The 20,670-nt window shown below is 47.8% G+C and overlaps 1 protein-coding gene and 1 pseudogene across 1 annotated transcript; both read right to left on the bottom strand.

Moving 5' to 3' along the window:
* Window positions 1-11,271: 11,271 nt before the first annotated feature.
* On the bottom strand, window positions 11,272-12,386 carry LOC124647587 (aquaporin NIP3-1). Its single transcript, XM_047187505.1, has 3 exons — window positions 11,946-12,386; window positions 11,784-11,845; window positions 11,272-11,699 (listed from the first exon to the last, which is right to left on the bottom strand). Exons 1-3 carry the CDS (start codon window positions 12,384-12,386, stop codon window positions 11,504-11,506), a joined length of 699 nt encoding a protein of 232 aa, XP_047043461.1. The 3' UTR covers window positions 11,272-11,503.
* Window positions 12,387-12,577: 191 nt separating this feature from the next.
* Window positions 12,578-12,765, bottom strand: LOC124650795 (annotated as a pseudogene).
* Window positions 12,766-20,670: the final 7,905 nt, after the last annotated feature.

Raw genomic sequence — 20,670 nt, 5'->3', positions numbered from 1 at the left:
GATCGGAGGCTTTAAGTAGGCGGAAGGGCGAGTCGGGGGCCGGACGAGGGGGCCACACCATAGGGCGGCGCGGCCCCCCTTGGCCGCGCCGCCACGTGGTGTCGCCACCTCGTGGCCCCACTTCGTATGTTCTTCGGTCTTCCGGAAGCTCCGTGGAAAAATAGGCCCCGGGTCTTCGTTTCGTCCAATTCCGAGAATATTTCGTTACTAGGATTTCTGAAACCAAAAACAGCAGAAAACAGGAACCGACACTTCGGCATCTTGTTAATAGGTTAGTTCCAGAAAATGCACGAATATGACATAAAGTGTGCATAAAACATGTAGGTATCATCAATAATATGGCATAGAACATAAGAAATTATCGATACGTCGGAGACGTATCACATATCTTGTTTTTCTTTATTGGCTCTAGGTTCCTTTGTTGATGTTGCTGCTGAGGACCAACGCGTTGATGCGCGAGTTGAGGTTCTTCTTCGGCTTGCTATTCAGAGTGGTAGTGACTTCTGGGCGAGCGAGGACCGTACCCGACGAATTGTTCGGTTCCAGGATCGTGCCACTCAAGTTCGGGAGTTTCTCAACTTCGGCACCAGTACTTTGGCCATGGTGTACAGTACCATGTTTCCTCGGAATCCTCAACCTGCAACTCTTCCTGATTTGATGAAGAAATTCCAAAGCGTACATCATATCCATGACTTTGTAAGAGCTTAGCTGACTGTCGCCGCCAGGTTTGCTTTGATCTGGTTGAAAATTTGTCACTCAAAACTGGATCTAGACAAAGTTATCGACATCTGCCACTCCAAGTTGAAACAAAGGAGGAGGAACGTCGACAAGCTTAATGATGCGGTGACGCCCGTTGCTGAAATATTATTGATGAGCTGCTAAGGGTGGATGTTGCTTTCTTCCGAGAATATCATTGTGCGGACGCCCTTGATGTTCCTGCTGAGGGTGAAAAAGTAATCATAGATGATTTGTTGTAGATCTTCGTATTCTTTTCCTTCTATTGTGCTTGATACAGAGTGTAAAGTTTGTATACTTCGAATCATATGAGCTGTAAACATTATTGTGAGACATATGCATAGTCAAAGCAAGTTGATATGTTGTTTTGTTTTATCCTGGCCCCTGATACGTCTCCGACGTATCGATAATTTCTCATGTTCCATGCCACATTATTGATGATATCTACATGTTATATGCACATTTTATGTCATATTTATGCATTTTCTGGAACTAACCTATTGACGAGATGCCGAAAGGCCGACTGTCGTTGTTTCTGCTGTTTTTGGTTTCAGAAATCCTAGTAACGAAATATTCTCGGAATTGGACGAAATCAACGCCCAGGTTCCTATTTTGCCCGGAAGCATCCAGAACACACGAGAACCGCCAGAGAGGGGGCACAGGCCCACCAAACCCTAGGCCGGCGCGGCCAAGGGGGGGCCCGCGCCCCCCTATAGTGTCGGCGCCCCTTCGACCTTCTGACGCCGCCTCTTCGCCTATATAAAGCCCCTGGACCTAAAACCACGAGACGGAAAAGCCACGGTACGAGAAACCTTCCAGAGCCGCCGCCATCGCGAAGCCAAGATCTGGGGGACAGGAGTCTCTGTTCCGGCACGCCGCCGGGACGGGGAAGTGCCCCCGAAGGCTCCTCCATCGACACCACCGCCATCTCCATCAACGCCGCTGTCTCCCATGAGGAGGAGTAGTTCTCCATCGAGGCTCGGGGCTGTACCGGTAGCTATGTGGTTAATCTCTCTCCTATGTGCTTCAATACAATAATCTCATGAGCTGCCTTACATGATTGAGATTCATATGATGATGCTTGTAATCTAGATGTCATTATGCTAGTCAAGTGGGTTTTACTTATGTGATCTCCGGAGACTCCTTGTCCCACGTGTGTAAAGGTGACAAGTGTGTGCACCGTGTGGGTCTCTTAGGCTATATTTCACGGAATACTTATTCACTGTTATGAATGGCGTAGTGAAGTGCTTATTTATATCCCTTTATGATTGCAATGTGTTTTGTATCACAATATATCCATGTGCTACTCTAGTGATGTTATTAAAGTAGTTTATTCCTCCTGCACGGTGTAATGGTGACAGTGTGTGCATCCGTGTTAGTACTTGGCGTAGGCTATGATTATGATCTCTTGTAGATTATGAAGTTAACTATTGCTATGATGGTATTGATGTGATCTATTCCTCCTACATAGTGTGAAGGTGACAAGTGTGCATGCTATGTTAGTACTTGGTTTAGTCGTGTTGATCTTTCATGCACTCTAAGGTTATTTAAATATGAACATTGAATTGTGGAGCTTGTTAACTCCGGCATTGAGGGTTCGTGTAATCCTACGCAATGGTGTTCATCATCCAACAAAAGAGTGTAGAGTATGCATTTATCTATTCTGTTATGTGATCAAAGTTGAGAGTGTCTACTAGTGAAAGTCTAATCCCTAGGCCTTGTTCCTAAATACTGCTATCGCTGCTTGTTTACTTGTTTCACTGCGTTACTACTGCCTGCGTTACTACTCGCTTGTTTATCGTCCTGGGCAAAGCACTTTTCTGGTGCCGTTGCCACTGCTCATACTTATTTATACCACACCGTATTTCACTATCTCTTCGCCGAACTAGTGCACCTATTAGGTGTGTTGGGGACACAAGAGACTTCTTGCTTTGTGGTTGCAGGGGTTGCATGAGAGGGATATCTTTGACCTCTTCCTCCCTGAGTTCGATAAACCTTGGGTGATCCACTTAAGGGAAACTTGCTGCTGTTCTACAAACCTCTGCTCTTGGAGGCCCAACACTGTCTACAAGAATAGAAGCACCCGTAGACATCAGCCCCCGAGTGTTTTGATGGTGTATCTATGTTTATTGTTTGCGAGGTGTTTGAACCAAGGCGAATAGTTTCGAACTGTATTTTGAGAGATCTTGTGAATTCTTCATGTTAGAGCCCCTGAACTATGCGAGAAATATATATCATCACTATTTTTATTATATTGTAGCATCTCAAGCCCGCCTCATTAAAAACCTTCCAGCCCCACTCGGTGCCCTGAAAGGAAAAGAGTGCGTCTGAAAACTTGTGAGCTCTTCAGTACAATGTATGTTTACAGAGTCGACTATATTGTTTTCTTAGCGTAGAACCGCCGAAGCTGCACCACGTTCCATGGGTTTGGCTCGTCCTTCCCTGTTTTCTTGTCCTTCAATCTGTATGCTCCTCCTGGAATTACTTCAGTAATGATGTATGGCCCTATCCATGGAGACTCAAATTTTTCATGGTTGTCCTGCGTGAGCCGAAGAACTAGGTCACCAACTTGAAAGGACCTCTACCGCAAATGTCGACTATGATAATTCTTGAGGTTCTGCTGGTACTTGGTTACTCTTGACAATACTTCGTTCCTTGCTTCGTCTAGTGCGTCGACATCATCTTCCAGTGCCTTTCTCGAAGTTTCTTCGTCATATTCTGCTACTCTCGGAGAATTATGCTCTATCTCTATGGGGAGTACTGCCTCGGCTCCATGGACCAGGAAGAATGAAGTTTTTTGAGTTGCTGTGTTGGGTGTTGTTCGGATGCTCCACAATACGTGAGGTAACTCATCAATCCAATTGTGCAAAGCTTTCTCCAATGGTGTTATCAACCGCTTCTTGATGCCATTGTAGATCACACCGTTTGCTTTCTCGACTTGGCCATTAGTTTGCGGGTGTGCCACCGATGCGAAGTGTAATTTGATGCCTACTTCTGCGCAATACTCCTTGAATTCTCGAGATGTAAAGTTGCTTCCATTATCCGTAACTATGCTGTGAGGGACTCCAAACCGAAAAACTATTCCCTTCACGAAGTTCACTGCTGATGTTGCATCTGCCGATGTTACTGGAGCTGCCTCTATCCATTTGGTGAATTTGTCGACAACTACAAGTAAATACACGTGTCCTCCTAGCCAGGACTTGTGTAATTTCCCCCACCATATCAAGTCCCCATTGCGCGAAAGGCCACGCCAATGGTATTGGCATTATTTCTGCTGCCGGTGAATGAGGTTTAGCCGCAAATCTCTGACACACATTGCACGTGCGTACTATGTCCTTGGCATCTTCGACTGTTGTCAGCCAATAAAATCCTACCCGAAAAGCTTTGGCTGCAATAGCTCGACTGCTTGCGTGGTGGCCGCAGACTCCCTCGTGTATATCTTTTAATATAACTCGCCCCTCTTCGGGTGTGATGCACCGCCGCAGTATTCCCGAGATACTCCTTTTGTACAATTCTCCATTAACCACGGTGAACGCCTTAGATCGTCGAATAATCCGTCGTGCTTCTACCGGATATTCGTGAATCTCTTTCCTTGTGATGTACGCCATGTACACCTGCATCCATGGAACTTGTATCTTCATAACCTCCTCGGGTTCTTCTTCATCTTCCGATGCATTTGACTCTTGAGCTGCTGGAGCCCCTGAGCCTTCCTTGGCCTTTTCTTTTTTCTTCGACTGCTTCGGTGCTTTCTTCGCCTTGGTCGATCTTTCACTTATCTCCTCCCAGAAAACATCAGGTGGTATTGGTAAGCATTGCGAACCGATGTTTGCCAGAACGTCGGCTTCGTCGTTGCTAAGTCTGCTGATGTGATTTACTTCGCAGCCATCGATGGGAGTTTCTCGAGTTCATTGTGTACCTCCTTGTATGCTATCAAGCTATCATTGACTGCATCGCACTTGTTCATCACCTGTTGAGCCACCAACTGGGAGTCGCCGAAGATTTTTAATCGAGTTGCGCCGCACTCCTTTGCCATCTCCATCCCGTGTATGAGAGCTTCATATTCTGCCTCGTTGTTGGACGCGCTGGGGAACGTCATCCGCAGTATATACTTCATCTTATCGCCTTGGGGTGACACAAGTATCACGCCTGCTCCAGCTCCTTCCAATCTCTTAGACCCATCGAAATTCATATTCCAAGTACTTGACAAATCTGGGGGTCCCCTATTTTGTAATTCCATCCACTCTGCGAGAAAGTCCGGTAGAATCTGCGACTTGATCGCCTTTCTTTTCTCGTACGTGATGTCTCGGGGGGAAAGCTCGATGTCCCAAAGGGAGACGCATCCCGTGGCTTCGGGATTGTTCAAGATGTTCGGCAGAGATGCTTCATTGACTACTATTATCGGGTGTGCCGAAAAATAGTGCCATAACTTTCTTGCTGTTGTGAATACTCCATACGCAAGTCTGATATTGCTGGTAACGCTGCTTGGATGGTGATAACACCTCGCTGATGAAGTATACTGGCCGCTGAACTCCATGAATCTCCCCTTCTTCTTCTCTCTCCACCACGACAACAGTGTTTTTCTTCGGGACTAGAACTAGGTTAGCGACCCATGTGGCCTCTGTGTGTAGTTCCTTGATGAAATTTGCTTCTTGAAGTCGATTAATTTCTGAGAGCATAGCTTTGCGGTTTGGCTCCGAAAAATGCCGCAAAGGTTGTCGAATTGGCCTAGCCCTTGGATCCAGATTAAGGGGGTGCTCGGCAAGTTCCCTAGGTACTCCTGGCATGTCAGCTGGACACCGTGCGAAGATTTCCGAGTGCTCACGGAGGAGCTCGACGAGCGCGCTTTCCTATGCGCTGTCCATGTTTGTTGCGATAGCTGTCGTCTTCTTAGGATCTGTCGGGTGAATCTATACTTCCTTTGAGTTGTTGGAGGTGTCGAAGGTTTGCTCCTTGAGCGGCCTTCCTCCATCGGGCAGCACGTCGTAGTCGGTGGTGAGCCTAGAAGCTGCTTACTCAGCTTGCATCCCGAAAGTTTCGGAGAGCTTGTGAAAGTCCTTGTCACATTTATCTGCTAAAGCAAAACTTCCCTTCACTGTGATTTGACCTTTGGGACCAGGAATCCTCCATAGCAAGTATGTGTAATGCGGCACGGCCATGAATCTGGCATACGCGGGTCGACCCAATATAGCATGATACTGTGACGGGAAGTCGATGACCTCAAACTCCAACTTCTCCCTTCTGTAATTTTCTCGAGTTCCAAATTATACGTCGAGGTTTATCTTGCCCAAAGGATAGTTCGGCTTCTCTGGTGTGATGCCATGAAAGCGCGTGTCTATTGGAGTCAGATTTGCCAGGGAGATGTTCATCTTTCTCAAAGTGTCAGCGTATATGAGATTCAAGCTGCTCCCTCCATCTACGAATATACGCGAGACCTCGAATCCTGCGATCACTGCCGATAAAGTCATGGCTGCTTGTCCTGGTCGGGGCACTTGGGGTGGGTGATCCGCTTGAGTGAATCCTATGTCCTGTGCCGACCAATTGAGGTACTCGATGGTTGGTGGAGGCATCTTCTCTGCCATGTATACCTGTCACGAAATTACCTTCTGCGTCCTATTCGAGGGTCTCCCTTTCTGAATCATCGACACTGCTCCTGTTGTGTCAATGTAAGGACCTGGGTTTGTTGGAGCTGCCGCCAACTGCAACTGATGTTGATTTTCATTAGTATTCGCGGGTGAAGGTGGCAAGTGAACCTCACTCCTTGGACCCCTGTTTACTGCTTGAGCATTTGTGTGCTCCGCATATCCATGAAAAGCTAGGAATGTTCGACAGTCCTTCTGAAGGTGCCCTGACTATCTCTTTCTGTCACTGTCGATGAAGAAATGCATCTCGCACGGCCCGTTCAGGAGTTCTGCGGGTGATACATTATATGGCCTCGGGAACCTTGGCCGATTATTTTGTCTGCTGGAGCTTGGCGCATCTCGATGATCATTACGCTACTCATTGCCTCTCTGGTAATCATCCCGATGATTTCCTCCACTATTTCCTCGGAAACCAGCCGCCACTTGGTTGGGACCGTCGTAATCTGAGTACTGGCGAGAATATCGTCGCCTATTTTGATTGTTGCTCCTGCTGCGATCTTCCTCGGGTGATCTGTGCCGTTTATTATGAACAACATCTTCACCATCCGTCCAGCGATTTGCTATCTCCATAAGATCTGCTATTGTTCGTGGCCTGGATCTACCGAAATCTTTGATTAAGTCACTTCTTCGAATCCCCGCAACAAATGCATCAATTGCTCTTTCGTCAGATATGTTCTCTGCCAAAAATTTTATGATGTTCCATCGCTGGATGTACATCATCATTGGCTCATCATACTTCTGTCTGCAAGCTCTCAACACCTCTATTGACGCAGGTTTCTTACACGTTGAGCGGATTTTTTTACGAACAAGTCCTCGAAAGTTTCCCAGATGTCGATGGATCCTTCCGGTAACTTCTTTATCCACGATCTTGCGGCTCCACTGAGGTGAACCTGGATGCTCTGCATGGTAGTTTCTCGTGTTCCTCCTGTTAACTTCACTGTTTCCAGATAATCTACCACCAATCCTCTGGATCTTGCAAGCCATCGAACTTTTTGTAATTGTCCGGTAGCTTGAACCCAGCAGGAACCCGTATTTTACGGACTGGTTGAGTAAAACAGGGGAGCCCGCACATATCCTCTTCGTCGACTTCTGGTGATTGCCGATGTTCTCTTCTCTTCTGCCGTGCTCTATCGACTCGCGCTTGTATCGCTGTGTCTCTTGGATCCCCAGCTCGAGGAGGACCTCGCGCTGCCGAAGTAGGCTGAAGATTATTTTTCCTTGGTGCGCTCTCTGGTTGTGGTGTACTCGCTCCTTGTATCGCTGTCCCCATGACTCCAACTCCTGCCATGACCATGGTGTACAACGCTTCTCTAGGATCTCCTGCAGGTGGCTTAGATGCTAATATGAAAACATGTGTCGCCATATATCCTGCTTCCGGTGTTTTGGGGATGATGTGCCCTCTTGTATCATCGACATAAAGGACATGTCGAGATTCTGTATCAGGTTCTCTCTTTCATGCTCAGGCACATGGGCCAGCCGCGATCTTCCTCTCGCGCGCCCTGCTCGGTGACTATCTCCCGAAGTTCCTGAATGCTGGCTTAGGTTAGCTCTGCGCCTACTCGATGCTGAGGCCGCAACTTTTCTCTGCTCCAGTATAACTTTTTCTTTTTCTATCTCTCGCCTGGCACGAGCGAGTCTATATTGATACGCTTGCATCTCTTGTAATGTAGCGGTGGTGGTCATCGACTCTGTGCCGTTCATGGCTCTTGCTGCTTTGTCCCAAGCTACCTGCGAAAGTTGTAGTTTCTCCCGCGGTGTGGGCCCGATGTATTTGCTTCCCAATCCTCGTGTGAGATCAGAGGGATCGATGTATGGATTTCCCAAATCATCGAAAGCCTCTGATGTTTCATCCTCTTGGCGACTTGATTCACCAATTGCACAGACTTGATGATATTTTGTCATTACATTTTCATCTTCGGGGTCGATGACACTGTCATAGCGATCGGCCAAGACCTCCCGAATAGAAGTAGATCTGTCGATGAAGTTGAAGCTGTTGATGCTCTCCGAGTCATTGTTTAGATCGGAATCCGTGAACGACCCGAAAGACATCCCGCCGAGCAGATTGCCGAGTTCTCCACCGGGGGCGGGCTTGACGTAGCTTGCCGACGGAGTCTCCTCGTCGCTTGATTCGATTGATGCTGACGATCTCGAGAAATCGGAATCAGCCGCTAACGGTCCCGAAAAAATCGGTGCCGCCAGGCGATGTGATCCTTCTCTCCCGACGCAGAAGTGGAAACTTCCGAACATCATCTCCATTGGCTCCTCTAGAACGTCATCTCGGTAATCTTTGAGTAGTTCCTTGCAACAAATATCCAAAGATTTTGGTGTTTTGTACTATTTATCTGTAAAGAAGTAGATGGACACACACACGCGGCCGGATGCCTATCAGCCGGTGCATTAGCATTTATTTTGACACTAAAACTAACACGACAGAACGCCACAAACCGATATACTTCTATTGCACAGAAGTTGCCTCGAACGGTTTGTGCCTCTTCCCTTGGGTGACGAGAGAAGTGGGCGGTTCCTACCCTCCTTGGGACGCCTGGTGAGATGGTGGTCTCCACTCCCTTCGTCCGCTATTTCTATGGCTGGAGGGGGGGGGGGGGTTCCTTGTTCTCCCGCATCGCAGTTGTTCCACCATAGGTCTATGGTCTTGTCTTCGTCTAGTAAGCCAGTTTGGTGAGGTTTGTGCTGCGTTCAATAAGGTGGATTTTCGGTCTCTCCCTCACCACTGAGCCGATGGCCTCGTCCCCTATTTCGTTTCGAACGGTGGGCTTAATGTTTCCTGTGTCTCGCGGCTGCAGCCTCCCATGGCTGCACCTACAAATTTTACAGGTTGGTGTTGGTACAAGGTTGGTGGCCCAACTGACAATGTATTAACTTGTCAATGCCTACAAGTTGTAGACTAGGATTTCGCGGCAAATAGAGGGCAAGTAGATCTCAAAGGTTTCAGCCGAAAAGGTACTCGACTGCTAAAAACTAGGGTTGGTGTTAACAATGATTCCATCTTTCTTCTCTCCCTCGGCTCCCCTTTATATAGGAGGTGGAGCCGAGACTTTCGTATCGTACAAGTTACAAAGTATCAAGAGACTCTTCGAGTTCATCCCGTACAATTACAAATCTCTTTATTCCTAGTCTATTTCTATCTTCCATATCGATGCTTTATTGGGCTTCCGGACTTCGCAATCTTCGGGTCGTGGGCCTTCGATCATCCCCGGGTACCTTATTCGGCAGGCCCATCATGGATGCCTATGTCACCAACGGCAGCGGATTTGGCCTTGTTTCCGGAAAACGGCGGCGAGATGCGTCACATCTGGATCCAGGTTGGCATGGGGAACGTCCTCGGCCGACATGCTACATCGTCAAGTGCATGTTCTACAGGTATGAACTTTGGCTCACAATTCTGGCCTATATTTTTTTTTCGAGAGCACGCGCAAAGCATGCCTTATCTTTATAGAAGGTGAAAAACAACATTTACAAGATAGCAACTGATACAGACATCAGTGCTCACACCCACTCACACTTTTCTCCTACTCCTCCCTCTATCAGAAGTCTACTCTCGCGCTATCTGTGAGCTCCCTCCTCTCCTAGCTTGCTCCCACATTAGAAACTCCTCCTTAATGGCCTCCAGAATCTGTGTGGAGTCCTTCTGCTCCCGCACGTTTCTGAACACCCCCGAGTTCCTTTGCTTCCAAAGGGTCCACGCCGTTATGATGATCATGGAGTCAAACCTCTTCCTATCCAGCTTCCTCACTCTTTTCCTCGCCTCCGTCCACCATCTCTCCAAGTTTGCCTCTAGGTCCGGTTCTTGGATGTTCAAACCCGCGCTGCGTAGCACCTCGAACCGTACTTGCCTCGTATATGGGCATTGAGTGAGTATGTGATCCACCGTATCCTCCTCCTGTAGACATGTGTAACATGGGTCTGGGTGCTCCTGGAGGCCATGCCTCGCTCTCCTATCAGAGGTCCATAGCCTGTATTTCAAAGCTAGCCATATGAAGATTTTGCACTTTACCGGCGCAAACGATTTCCATACAGGTGAACTCATACTCCAGCTCGTGCTCCCTCTGCATAGCATCTCATATGTGCTTTTGGATGTGTAGTCTCCTGTGGCCGAACCCTTCCATTTGATGTGGTCCGGCCTAGTGTCATCCCTCTGGACCGTATCTATCGCCTCCCAAACCCTAATGCACTGTGCACCCTCCTCCACCGTGAGCTCCTCCGTGATATCGTTGAGCCACTGATTGTTCTCCATCGCCTCCGCGACTGTCCTGGCATTTCTCCTCCTCGTTGGGACCTTAGCGCATAGTTCCGGCGCCAACTCCTCAATCGTGAAGCCATTGACCCAGCGGTCACGCCAGAAAAAAGTATTCCTGCCATCCCCAATGCAGAATGTCGAGAGGCTCCTAAAGGCCTCTTCCGCCTCCTTATCGCCCATACCAGGCAAGCCTTGCCAGGGTCTGTCGGGGTCCGTGCGTCTCAGCCAGTACCACCTCATACGCAGGGCAAGCCCCTGTAGTCGGAGGCACTTTATGCCTAGCCCTCCCACCTCCTTAGGTTTACACATAGACTCCCAAGCCCTCCCAACGCTGGCCTATATTTTGGTTGGCTGGTCTTCCTCCTCTTTCCCCGGTGTCGTCTTGGTGTGACAGGAGATCGATGGTGGTTACAGATTTGGTTGATTGCAGGGACCCCAAGGGACTTATTGGTGATTTTTTGTTGTGGTGGTTCTTTATGCAAAGTTTTCTGGGCATCTGTCAAGTCCTGATGTTTATGGAAGTTTACACGTGTATGTGTAGCTTTTTTTTTAGGTTACACATGTATGTGTGTGTACTCTGTTTCATTGGTTGATACTACATGTAGTATAATAAGTGGTTGAAAAAAAGAACGCCACCAACTGGTTCACAAATTAACTGAAACTCAAATCCACGCCATTCTGAACATGCAGAACGACGTCGGTTTATTACATCACGGGACACAAATGATAACAGTCTCACGGTGTGCCCGTGTAGGGAAACACGGAAATCGTAGTAATCGATCGATCATACCTGATCGTAAGTAGGCATCGGACAGCATTCAGCAACCAACCGGACACGCACGGATCGATCAAAGTTTCGTGCCCGCACCGATCAGCGTCGGAAGCTGCGCTGCGGGCACGGGGTCTCGCCGTTGACGTCCCTGAGCTTCACCGCCGTGTACACGCCAGCGCCGGCCACCGCTCCCAGCGTCGGCACCACCAGGTAAATCCACAGCTGCCTGTAGTTCCCCGCCGCCACCGCCGGCCCCAGCGTCCTCACCGGGTTCATCGACCCTCCCGTCGTCGGCCTGTCATACAAGCACACTCGCGTCAGGGATGAGCTACCTAGCTCGGAAACTCAGTTCACATGCAAGTTGGCTTGCATAGCTTACCCGGCCACAAGGATGTTGAGCGTGACGGCTGCTCCCACCGCGATCCCGGCGAGCTCACCCACCTGCACGCAGCAACATGGAAGAAATCGCTACTGAATCATGGATGATCGTGAACAATCGTCGCAGAGCACGGGGCAAATTAAGATGATTCGCAGTACGTACCGCACGGGTGTCGGTGGCGACGGCGGTGACGACGAAGAGGAGGTTGAAGGTGATGATGAACTCGGTGAAGAAGGCCTGGGCGGTGGAGATGGTGACGTCCGGGACGGTGACGCCGCCGGAGAGGAAGGGGTGGAAGACGCCCTTGAGCGCGAAGCTCGCGCAGATGGAGCCCAGCACCTGGACGGCCACGTAGGCGGGGACCTGGAGCCAGGGGAAGTGGCGCAGCGTCGCGAACGCGATGGTCAGCGACGGGTTCAGGTGCGCGCCGGAGATGTGGCCCGTCGACAGGATGATGGTCGTCACGGCAAGCCCCGCGCACGCCGCGTTGCCGAACGGCGAGATCGCGCCGCCGTACTTCTGGTTCACGATCGGCGCAGCCGTCGCGAAGAAGATGAGGATGAACGTGCCCACGAACTCCGCGCCCAGCTGCAACCATGACATTCGTGAGTTAACGCATTGCTCATGTCTCATTAGCCAAGTATAATTACTTTGTGAATGCTGGGGCAACAAACGAGTACCCCGCACAAGCTGGCAACGCAGACATGATACTACAAAGTTTAGGCTCCTTCTGCTCCGTGTGCCATTGGTACCATTCGTAAAAAGGAGAGCAAAAAACAGAAGAAAAAAAAAGGAGTCTGTCAGACAACCTCTAGGCCATACTGCACAAGCCAAAGCCAGGCAAGAACGATCCTCTACATCCATCGGATGACTCTACCAAGAGCATCCAATCCGTTAATCACGCTCAAGCCTAGAGGTCAGAATGCATCAACCAGACTTTTGTGCTTGCCTCCTTATTGGTAAGGACAGCGCTAGTAATCCTCCGGAGGCCACAACCAACCGAACCTCCGGCTTCCCTGCATGACACGTGTCCAATTTTAGCCAAAATTCAGACTTTGCTTCGTCGCAGCAAAACAAGGCCCGCTTTTGCTTCATTGAAGCAGAAAACGGTTCGCCTAGAAACAAAAATGAAAAAACTCATCAGAAGGCAGAAATTCACGCATTGCTTCGTTGTAGCAAAAAAAAAGCCCGCTTTTGCTTCATTGAAGCAAAAAACGGTTCGCTTAGAAATAAAAAGAAAAAAAGTTGTCGGAGGCAGATCTCGTCGGAGACATCGCCGGAGCTTTGGTAGCAACAATTTTATACTAAAGTAGCAAACCAGCAAAACATTTGAAGCAATAAGTTTATACTATCGTAGCATCGTCCACTACTCGCCGGACACCTGACGGAGACCTCGCCGGAGACCTCGCTGTGAGGCGGAAGGGAAAGAGTACGTGCGAAGGAAAATAATCGGGAGAGGATAAGACCAACGTGGTGGGCCCTCACACCATCCCTGTCTCCACTGGGAGGGATACACGCGTCCGCACTGGAACCGGAGGTAGCATTTTCCAAAAGAAAACTCACCGGAGACAGACCTTGCCGAAGACACTCGTAGCAAAAAAATTATACGAATAACAACATAACATTTGTATCACAAAAAATATACAATTGTAGCACCGTGAAACTCCTCGCCGGTGCACCACCGGCAACATTCCAACTACGCTGGTAGCACCGTCACTTTCTTGCAGCTCTGCCACTGACTAGTGTTAGCACCATCGGTGAACATTTGCAGCATCACCACTAACCATAGCGGCACCGCCTCCACCCAATAGTAGCGTCGTCGCCTGCCTATGGCAGCCCCACCGCCGGCCGCACTACCTTGCAGCATCACTGCTGCTGTCGGGAGCACCGTCTTGCAGCACCGCCGTTGCCGGTCACACAGCTTTGTAGCACCATTGCCCCCGGTCGCAGCATCCTCCTTCCAGCAGCGTTGCCTCCAGTCGCGCCGCCTTGCAGCACCACCGCTACCGGTCGCAGCATCCGCCTTGCTACAGTGCCGCCGCCGGTTTGCAGCACCACCAGTCGCAGCATCCGTCGACGCGAGTTGCAGCATCCACAGTCGGAGGTCAAAGCTCCGACCATGGTTGTAACACAGTCGACCAACTAATGTAGCAACAACGGCCAACGTTCGCAGCTCGGGCACTTGCTGCTTGTAGTAGTTAGCCAACGACAGTGCGCAGTTCGCAGAACCGCCATGGTTGACCGTCGCAGCTCGGCCTGACTCCATTGGAAGCACCTCCCGACGCCGTCGAAAGCACTCGTTGCATGTGACTAGCACCGTGGGTGTTGGCTAGTAGCACCGGCCGTTTCGCGTGGCAGCACAAGTTCTCTTTACTCGCAGCACTCGTGGCCTCCATCTCCAGCGACAGCGGGCCACCGATGGGGCTGGGTTATGTCCTCCCGCCACGGCCTGCATCTCTGGCGACTGAGAGCGTCGGGGCAACTAGGGCGCCGCGCCCGACGGCGGGCGCCCATGGCTCCACCGCAGTCTCCATCTCCGCCCTACCCTGGAAGTGCTGCCGCAGCCTCTGATTACCACCACCACGCTCGCAGCCCCCCAAAACACCGGCCCCGCCTCCTCCGGCGAGCCGCCTAGGCCGTGTCCTCACCGGCCGTGCGGCGCTGCGGCTCCTTGTCCTCCCGCCGTCCTGAGAACCAGTGGTGGGGTGTTTGATTTGGGAGCAGTCATGGCAGCGAGCACGTGGGAAGCCGGATAAAACGATGCGAGCAGTCATGGCGGCTCACCGGTGGAGGGGCAAGCCGGGGCGCGGGGGCATCGGTAGAGGAGCCAGCGACGACGCGGTTGCTTGGGTCCTGTTGTCAGGATGGTGCCGCTGCATCTCTGCCTGGACCAGTCGGCACTGCGACGACGGCCGCGCATGTCCATGGCTTAATGGAGGCCCGAGGACGAGGAATTCGAGAAAAACGGCGGCGCCGGTAGTCGCCGTGTGGAGGAGGGTGTCAGGCCACGCTGAGGCGCCATTATTCGTCGGGGGAAGAAAGAAATCGGGCCAGCAGCCGGGCATAGGGCCGGGCTTCATCTGGATTTTGAGGAGAAATCTCCGTGCGAGTGAGCAAGACGACGTGAGGATAGGGGAGAGAGAAACAGTCGTGTGGGCCCCAGCCACGTTGTGCACTGCTCACCCAACATGACGTGGCCTCACCAGGACCATGCGATGGTTGCAATGGACGTCGCGCAACCCGGAGGCTGGCAACGCGCGATCCTCCGACGGAAACGGAGCATTTTCCTATTGGTAAGGATGCAACGGTACGACAATATAGAATAGATCCTGTCTAAGTAAGGTCGTGTCACAGATGTGAAGCCATCGCCTTATAAACTGCTTTTTCTGCTTGCAAGAAGGCGGGGTGGTACTAAACAGCCAACCCTTTGTATGCAGCGCCCATTTTAAGGACCGTGGCAAAGAACAAACAAGGCCCAGCCCATCTAGAAAATATTTTTTGTTGTGTTGCGTGCACATGTAGAAAAGGAGGTCTCCTGCACAATTTCGGAAAAGAAGAAAAATCAGTTCTAGATGGAAATTTAATTTGGCTCCAGATGCATACCTTCCCTCCACCAAAAATATTTATTTTGAACCGTCAAAAATATTACATCTCCACAATCTATGTGTGTTCGTACGGTTCTGTAAAAAGCCGATATTTTTATGATCTGTGCAAAAAGACAAAAAAAATCTCATGAAAAGCATTATTTTTACTACCAATTTTTATGTTTTTACAGAGGTGACACGACAAGTCTATTTTCCAAGAAATGAATTTGTGCGTACGAAGCATGTGAAGATGTACGCGCTATTTTTTTATATTTTTGTAACATTTTAAAATATATCAAAAATACATTTCATATAAATAGAGTATATGCATCCAGGAGCCAAAACCTAGTACCATTTCTCTTTTCCTTTTCTTGGTTGTAAATGTTGAACCGCGAGAGAGTACGATTATGTGCATGCAACCGCAACGCTCAAGCGGAAAGAAAAGTTTTGTGTAGGCACTATAAAGTCATGCTGGGCGTTCGGGTAACGCGAAATTTTCGGGTCGGGTTTCTCGGGTAAAAGAAAATTCAGGTTTCAGTGAAAGACACACGAAATTTCGGTCAAAAAATCGCTACCCGACTATTCGGGTACCCGGATTTTCGGGTCCGGGTCCGGGTAATGCCCGATTAGCCCGAACGGAAGGATTGATACGTTGTCGTTCTCCTCTTGTAACTAGAAGCAGACGAAGGGGAGCGCTGGTGACGGGCGAGTCAGAGGCGCAGTCATGCGCTAGAGGCTGTGCGGGGGCGCATAGAAGGAGAGGAAGAGCATCAACGGCGGCGGCCGGAGGTCGTGTGCGGATATGTGTTGGAGGCTGCGCGGGGGCGCGGGCCGTGGGGAAGCACTGGAAGAAGATCAACAGCGACAACCGGAGGTCGTGCGCGGGCGTGGTATCGTCGCGCCAGTACCAAAGAAGACGGCGGCCAGATCGGGATCAGGGGAGTGCGGGCGATGCGGGAGACGGGAATTAGGGTTGAAGAGGAAGTTGTGAGTGGGGTGGACCGGTGGGGTGGGCTTTTGGGCTGTGTTGGGCTAGTAACATTGTAGTAGATTGTACAGGCTCAGGTTAAACGGGATTTTCAGGTCCCCGAGGCCAACCCTCGAATAGCCCGAATTTAATTCGGGTTTTGACAATTGCCACCCGATTTTGCACCCGTTTTTTCGGGTTTCGGGTAGTACGGGTTCGGGTCCGGGTTTTTTGGGTTAGGGGCTCGGGTTTCGGGTTTTATGCCCACCATGACTATAAAGTATGTGGGCTCAAAAATATTATCTCGGATTTTTTTGGAAACCCGGAGATTCTCACTTTTGGGCTGGCATTATGGCAACTAAGAAGTACTTTTTCGCTTTTGGTTCGTTCTCTATAAGGGGCGAAGATTAGGTTCTGGGAAGATAGATGGTTGGGAACAACTACTCTTCGATAATAATATCCAGCTTTGTACAATATTGTTCGTTATAAGGGGATATCTTGCAGAAGGTTATGGAAATTTCTCCTCCCTTCATGATGTTCAGGCGTGATCTAATTGGCCCCTGACTGACTAGTTGGAATGAACTGCAGGTTAGCTTCAATACAATTAGCTTAGGGAACTGATGAATTCCGATGGAATCTCACTAAGAACGGTATTTTCTCAGTTAATTCAATGTATAAGGTGCTTACCATTCCTAGTCAACCGGTTCTCAATAATAAATTGGAAAATATAAATCAGAACTATGACGCAAACTTAAGCAGAACATATAAATTCGAACAATAGCTCTAACCATGAAGACTTTGTTTATCGGCATGACGGTTGGTCACACAAAGATTTATACCATCGACTCGCCAGGAATTAGTATATAGAGGCATGTACATCAAGTTGCCTCAATATACACATAAGCATGTACTCTACTATAACAATTTTATCTACATAGCAAGTAAACAAAATTTTGGATTGTTGAAGCAACACTTAATCAGAATATAATATCCTATCCATCTCATTAAAGCCACAAAAAATGTTTTTTATTGTCCATATTTTCAACATTTTTTTGTTAACAACTAAATATGTGTTTGTAGACCGAATGCATTTGTGTTCAACAATAAGAGCTCTATGTTGTTAGTTTATTTACATTTTATTTATTCAAATGACATTATAAAAATAAATATATTTTTACTAGACATGGGTCTAAAAATTCAGCAATTATTCCCAAGCATTTTTCTACAAAATCAAAATTTCTCGGTCATGTCTTCAAAAATTTCCGCAACAACGCGTCAGACGATTTTCTAGTGTATAGTAGAAACCTAGTAGATCACGGTCATGATTTATCAATGATAGTTGAGGATTCCTTAACTTGCTAAGATTTCTGGCTCAGTAATTGGTGGAGATGAAGAGGAGGTTCCATAACCAGAACACGGCAATCTATCTGCTATGAGAGGGACTCAGTCAAAAATAACCTATTCCAAATGATTCACGGATCCTCCCAAACAAAATTAGATCTACCAACTCCCTTTGATATCCTCACCCTGCAAGATCAAACATAATGATTCCCCTCACCCTTCTCTTCACCGATAATAACATAAATATCAAAACCGCGGCCAACAATTTAACAAATACGACATGGTTTAGTACATTGATAATTATCCAAAATCAAGAACTCTAGAAATCTCTTTTAGCGTTAGAGATCTATGTGCCATGATATTTGAAGATACTACAAATACACATAAATGCAAACATATTTCTGAAATTTATCTAAATGACACAAATTAAATTGTAAACTTTTTTTATTCTTCTTGTATTTTTTTCCGCTACCACCTAAATTTATGGAAATGGTTTTCCAAAAATGAGCATTACAAGTATATAAAAACTATTTTATATTAATATTTAATTAAATTTTATTTGGTTTATTTTGGAACATAATGCATTATAATACCCCCTCCATACAGAAAAGGATGTTGAAACTTTGTCTAGATACGTATGTATCTAGATGTGTTTTAATGTGTAGATACATGTGAAGTTAGATAAAGTTAAGACATTATTTTCTGAACAAATGGAGTAACTAAATTTGTAAGTCGAGAGAGTGATTTATACAAAATTAAAAATGTTCAATATAAATAATAATAACTTAGAGACAATGGTGCTACAAGTGAGATGGTGTTGCTGCAAGAGTGGACGACGAATCTAGGAAGGAGCAAGCAGCGCTGCTCCAAGCCAGAATCGTGGATGCTTGAAATGATATGTGCAGTGGCGGTGTTGGTGCAAGGGTGAACAACAGAGCTTCCTTGTTTGCGGTGGTCATAAAATGGGGGATCTCTGGCCAGGAGAACGTATCCCTTGCACCATGCAAATATATGCACCGGCTGCCCCTATGATTCCTGGACCATCGGTTGTAGAAGATATAGTCAAGATTAGTTCAACGCTATCATATTTATAAGAAGAACCTTGTTGTTCATCAAAATCAATGAGTGCTCCAGGTTATTGGGATTTGACTACAACACATGTTTCCTATACAAAACCAAATTCCAAAAATTATGGATGCAAATTCATCCTGTTTCAACAAGATTCGTAAGAGGTGAACTATGTTGATTTTCCGAACTATAATGAAACCAGAACTCAACAGAACTATCATAAACTTGACATAATACTAATAGTGTGAATTTCAGAAGAGAAGGAAGGCGGATTGATAACAACAACAGATTATAGGACTGTTTTAGAAACAATGCATGACACAAATGTCCATAAAACGTGACAGCGGGTTGATTTACACAGCAGAAACAAGATTGTGCTTGCAAATAGACTACTACCCGGATTGTGTGTGTATTTTACTCGTTGTTTTTTCATCCAATGGTCAAGGAATCACAGGTGCAGCCGGTGCATATATTTACCTGGTGCAGGGGATACGTTCTCCTCTGACCAACACCCAGAGCATGCGCCGCGAGCAATGTGGGGGATCTCCGTGTGGAAAGCGAGGTTTTGGTTTTGCGGTCAACTTTGCATGGAGGAGATGCAGGGAAATGATTGAACAACCTTTTCAGATTGATCTGGAAACATGTCAAGCATGTCAAGGTAAAATACTTTTAATTTGGAGCCAGACTACTACTGTAACTAGTCGCTCGCTACGTGAAAAAAGAACCGGAAAAAATTCACTGACAGGCGGAATTAAATGCAAACAAACACCATGTAACAAAAGAGAAACCATAGATGAATACATACGTATACATATGAGCTACGTGCAGAGTTTAAGAATTCACTTATGCCGTTTGGCCGCTCAAAAGTGCATTTAACATTCATGTGCCAATTACATTACAAAATATCTACGTTTTTTCACATAAAATTAATCACTGCTCATGCGGGTTGTATGCTAAATATGTGATGAAGTATCAAGTATGAATACAACCTCGGATGGCCACATGATCGAGCTGATGTAAACGCTGGGCTAACATGGCCACAAACCACTAGTAGAAAACAGGGCTTTCGTTCAGATCTTTTGTCCCGGTCCAGTCTGGAGCCGAGACAAATGGCCTGGCCTCGTCGCCCTGAAATCAGCTGGAGGGCACCGGGCCTTTTATCGCGGTCCGTTATGACCCTTTTGCCGCGGGCCGTACCACGACGACAAAAGGGGTCTAAGGCTTTCTGCGGCCTGCTGGAACCCCTTTTGTCGCGGGTCGTGGTACGGCCCGCGACAAAAGGGTCCTTGCCTATATATACACAGCCCCCCCCCCCCCCTCCCTACATTTTTTCCTTGGTGGTGAAAGGTGGAGGTTTATGCTAGCTCTTTTTTTCTTCATGTGCACAAGAGGTGTTTGATGAAATGTTTGTGAGAATGCCACTTAATTTTATTTGGTAAGATTTCTCCTCTTTTTGATCCTAAAAGGTTAGCAACTATTTTTTCGTATACATAGTCCACACAATACTAATTTTCATGGTGATTGCATCTGATACATAATTGTACTTATGGTGCAGATGAGTCATCCATGGATGTACGGTAACCGATGCGATCCCGCTTTCAGAGAGGGCGTGAAATCTTTCCTGCTTGTGGCCGAGGCCAACAAGTCGAAGCAAGGTTTTATTTGTTTTTCATGTCTGAAATGTAAGAATGAGAAGGATTACTCTTGCTCAAGAGACATTCAGAGCCACCTGCTTCGGCACGGATTCATGTACGACTATAATGTTTGGACCAAGCACGGAGAAGAAGGGGTTATGACGGAAGACGGCGATGAAGAAGAAGATAATGATGACCAGTACCGATCTATGTTCTCTGAATACAATGATACCACAATGGAACACAATGAAGAAGATGATGGGTTTGTTGCATGGAAAAAAAATTCCTACCGC

Source organism: Lolium rigidum, chromosome 4 (assembly GCF_022539505.1).
Source record: "Lolium rigidum isolate FL_2022 chromosome 4, APGP_CSIRO_Lrig_0.1, whole genome shotgun sequence".
Lineage (NCBI taxonomy): Eukaryota > Viridiplantae > Streptophyta > Magnoliopsida > Poales > Poaceae > Lolium > Lolium rigidum.
Note: the sequence above shows the minus strand (reverse complement) of the source record. Positions and strands in the feature narration are given on the sequence as shown.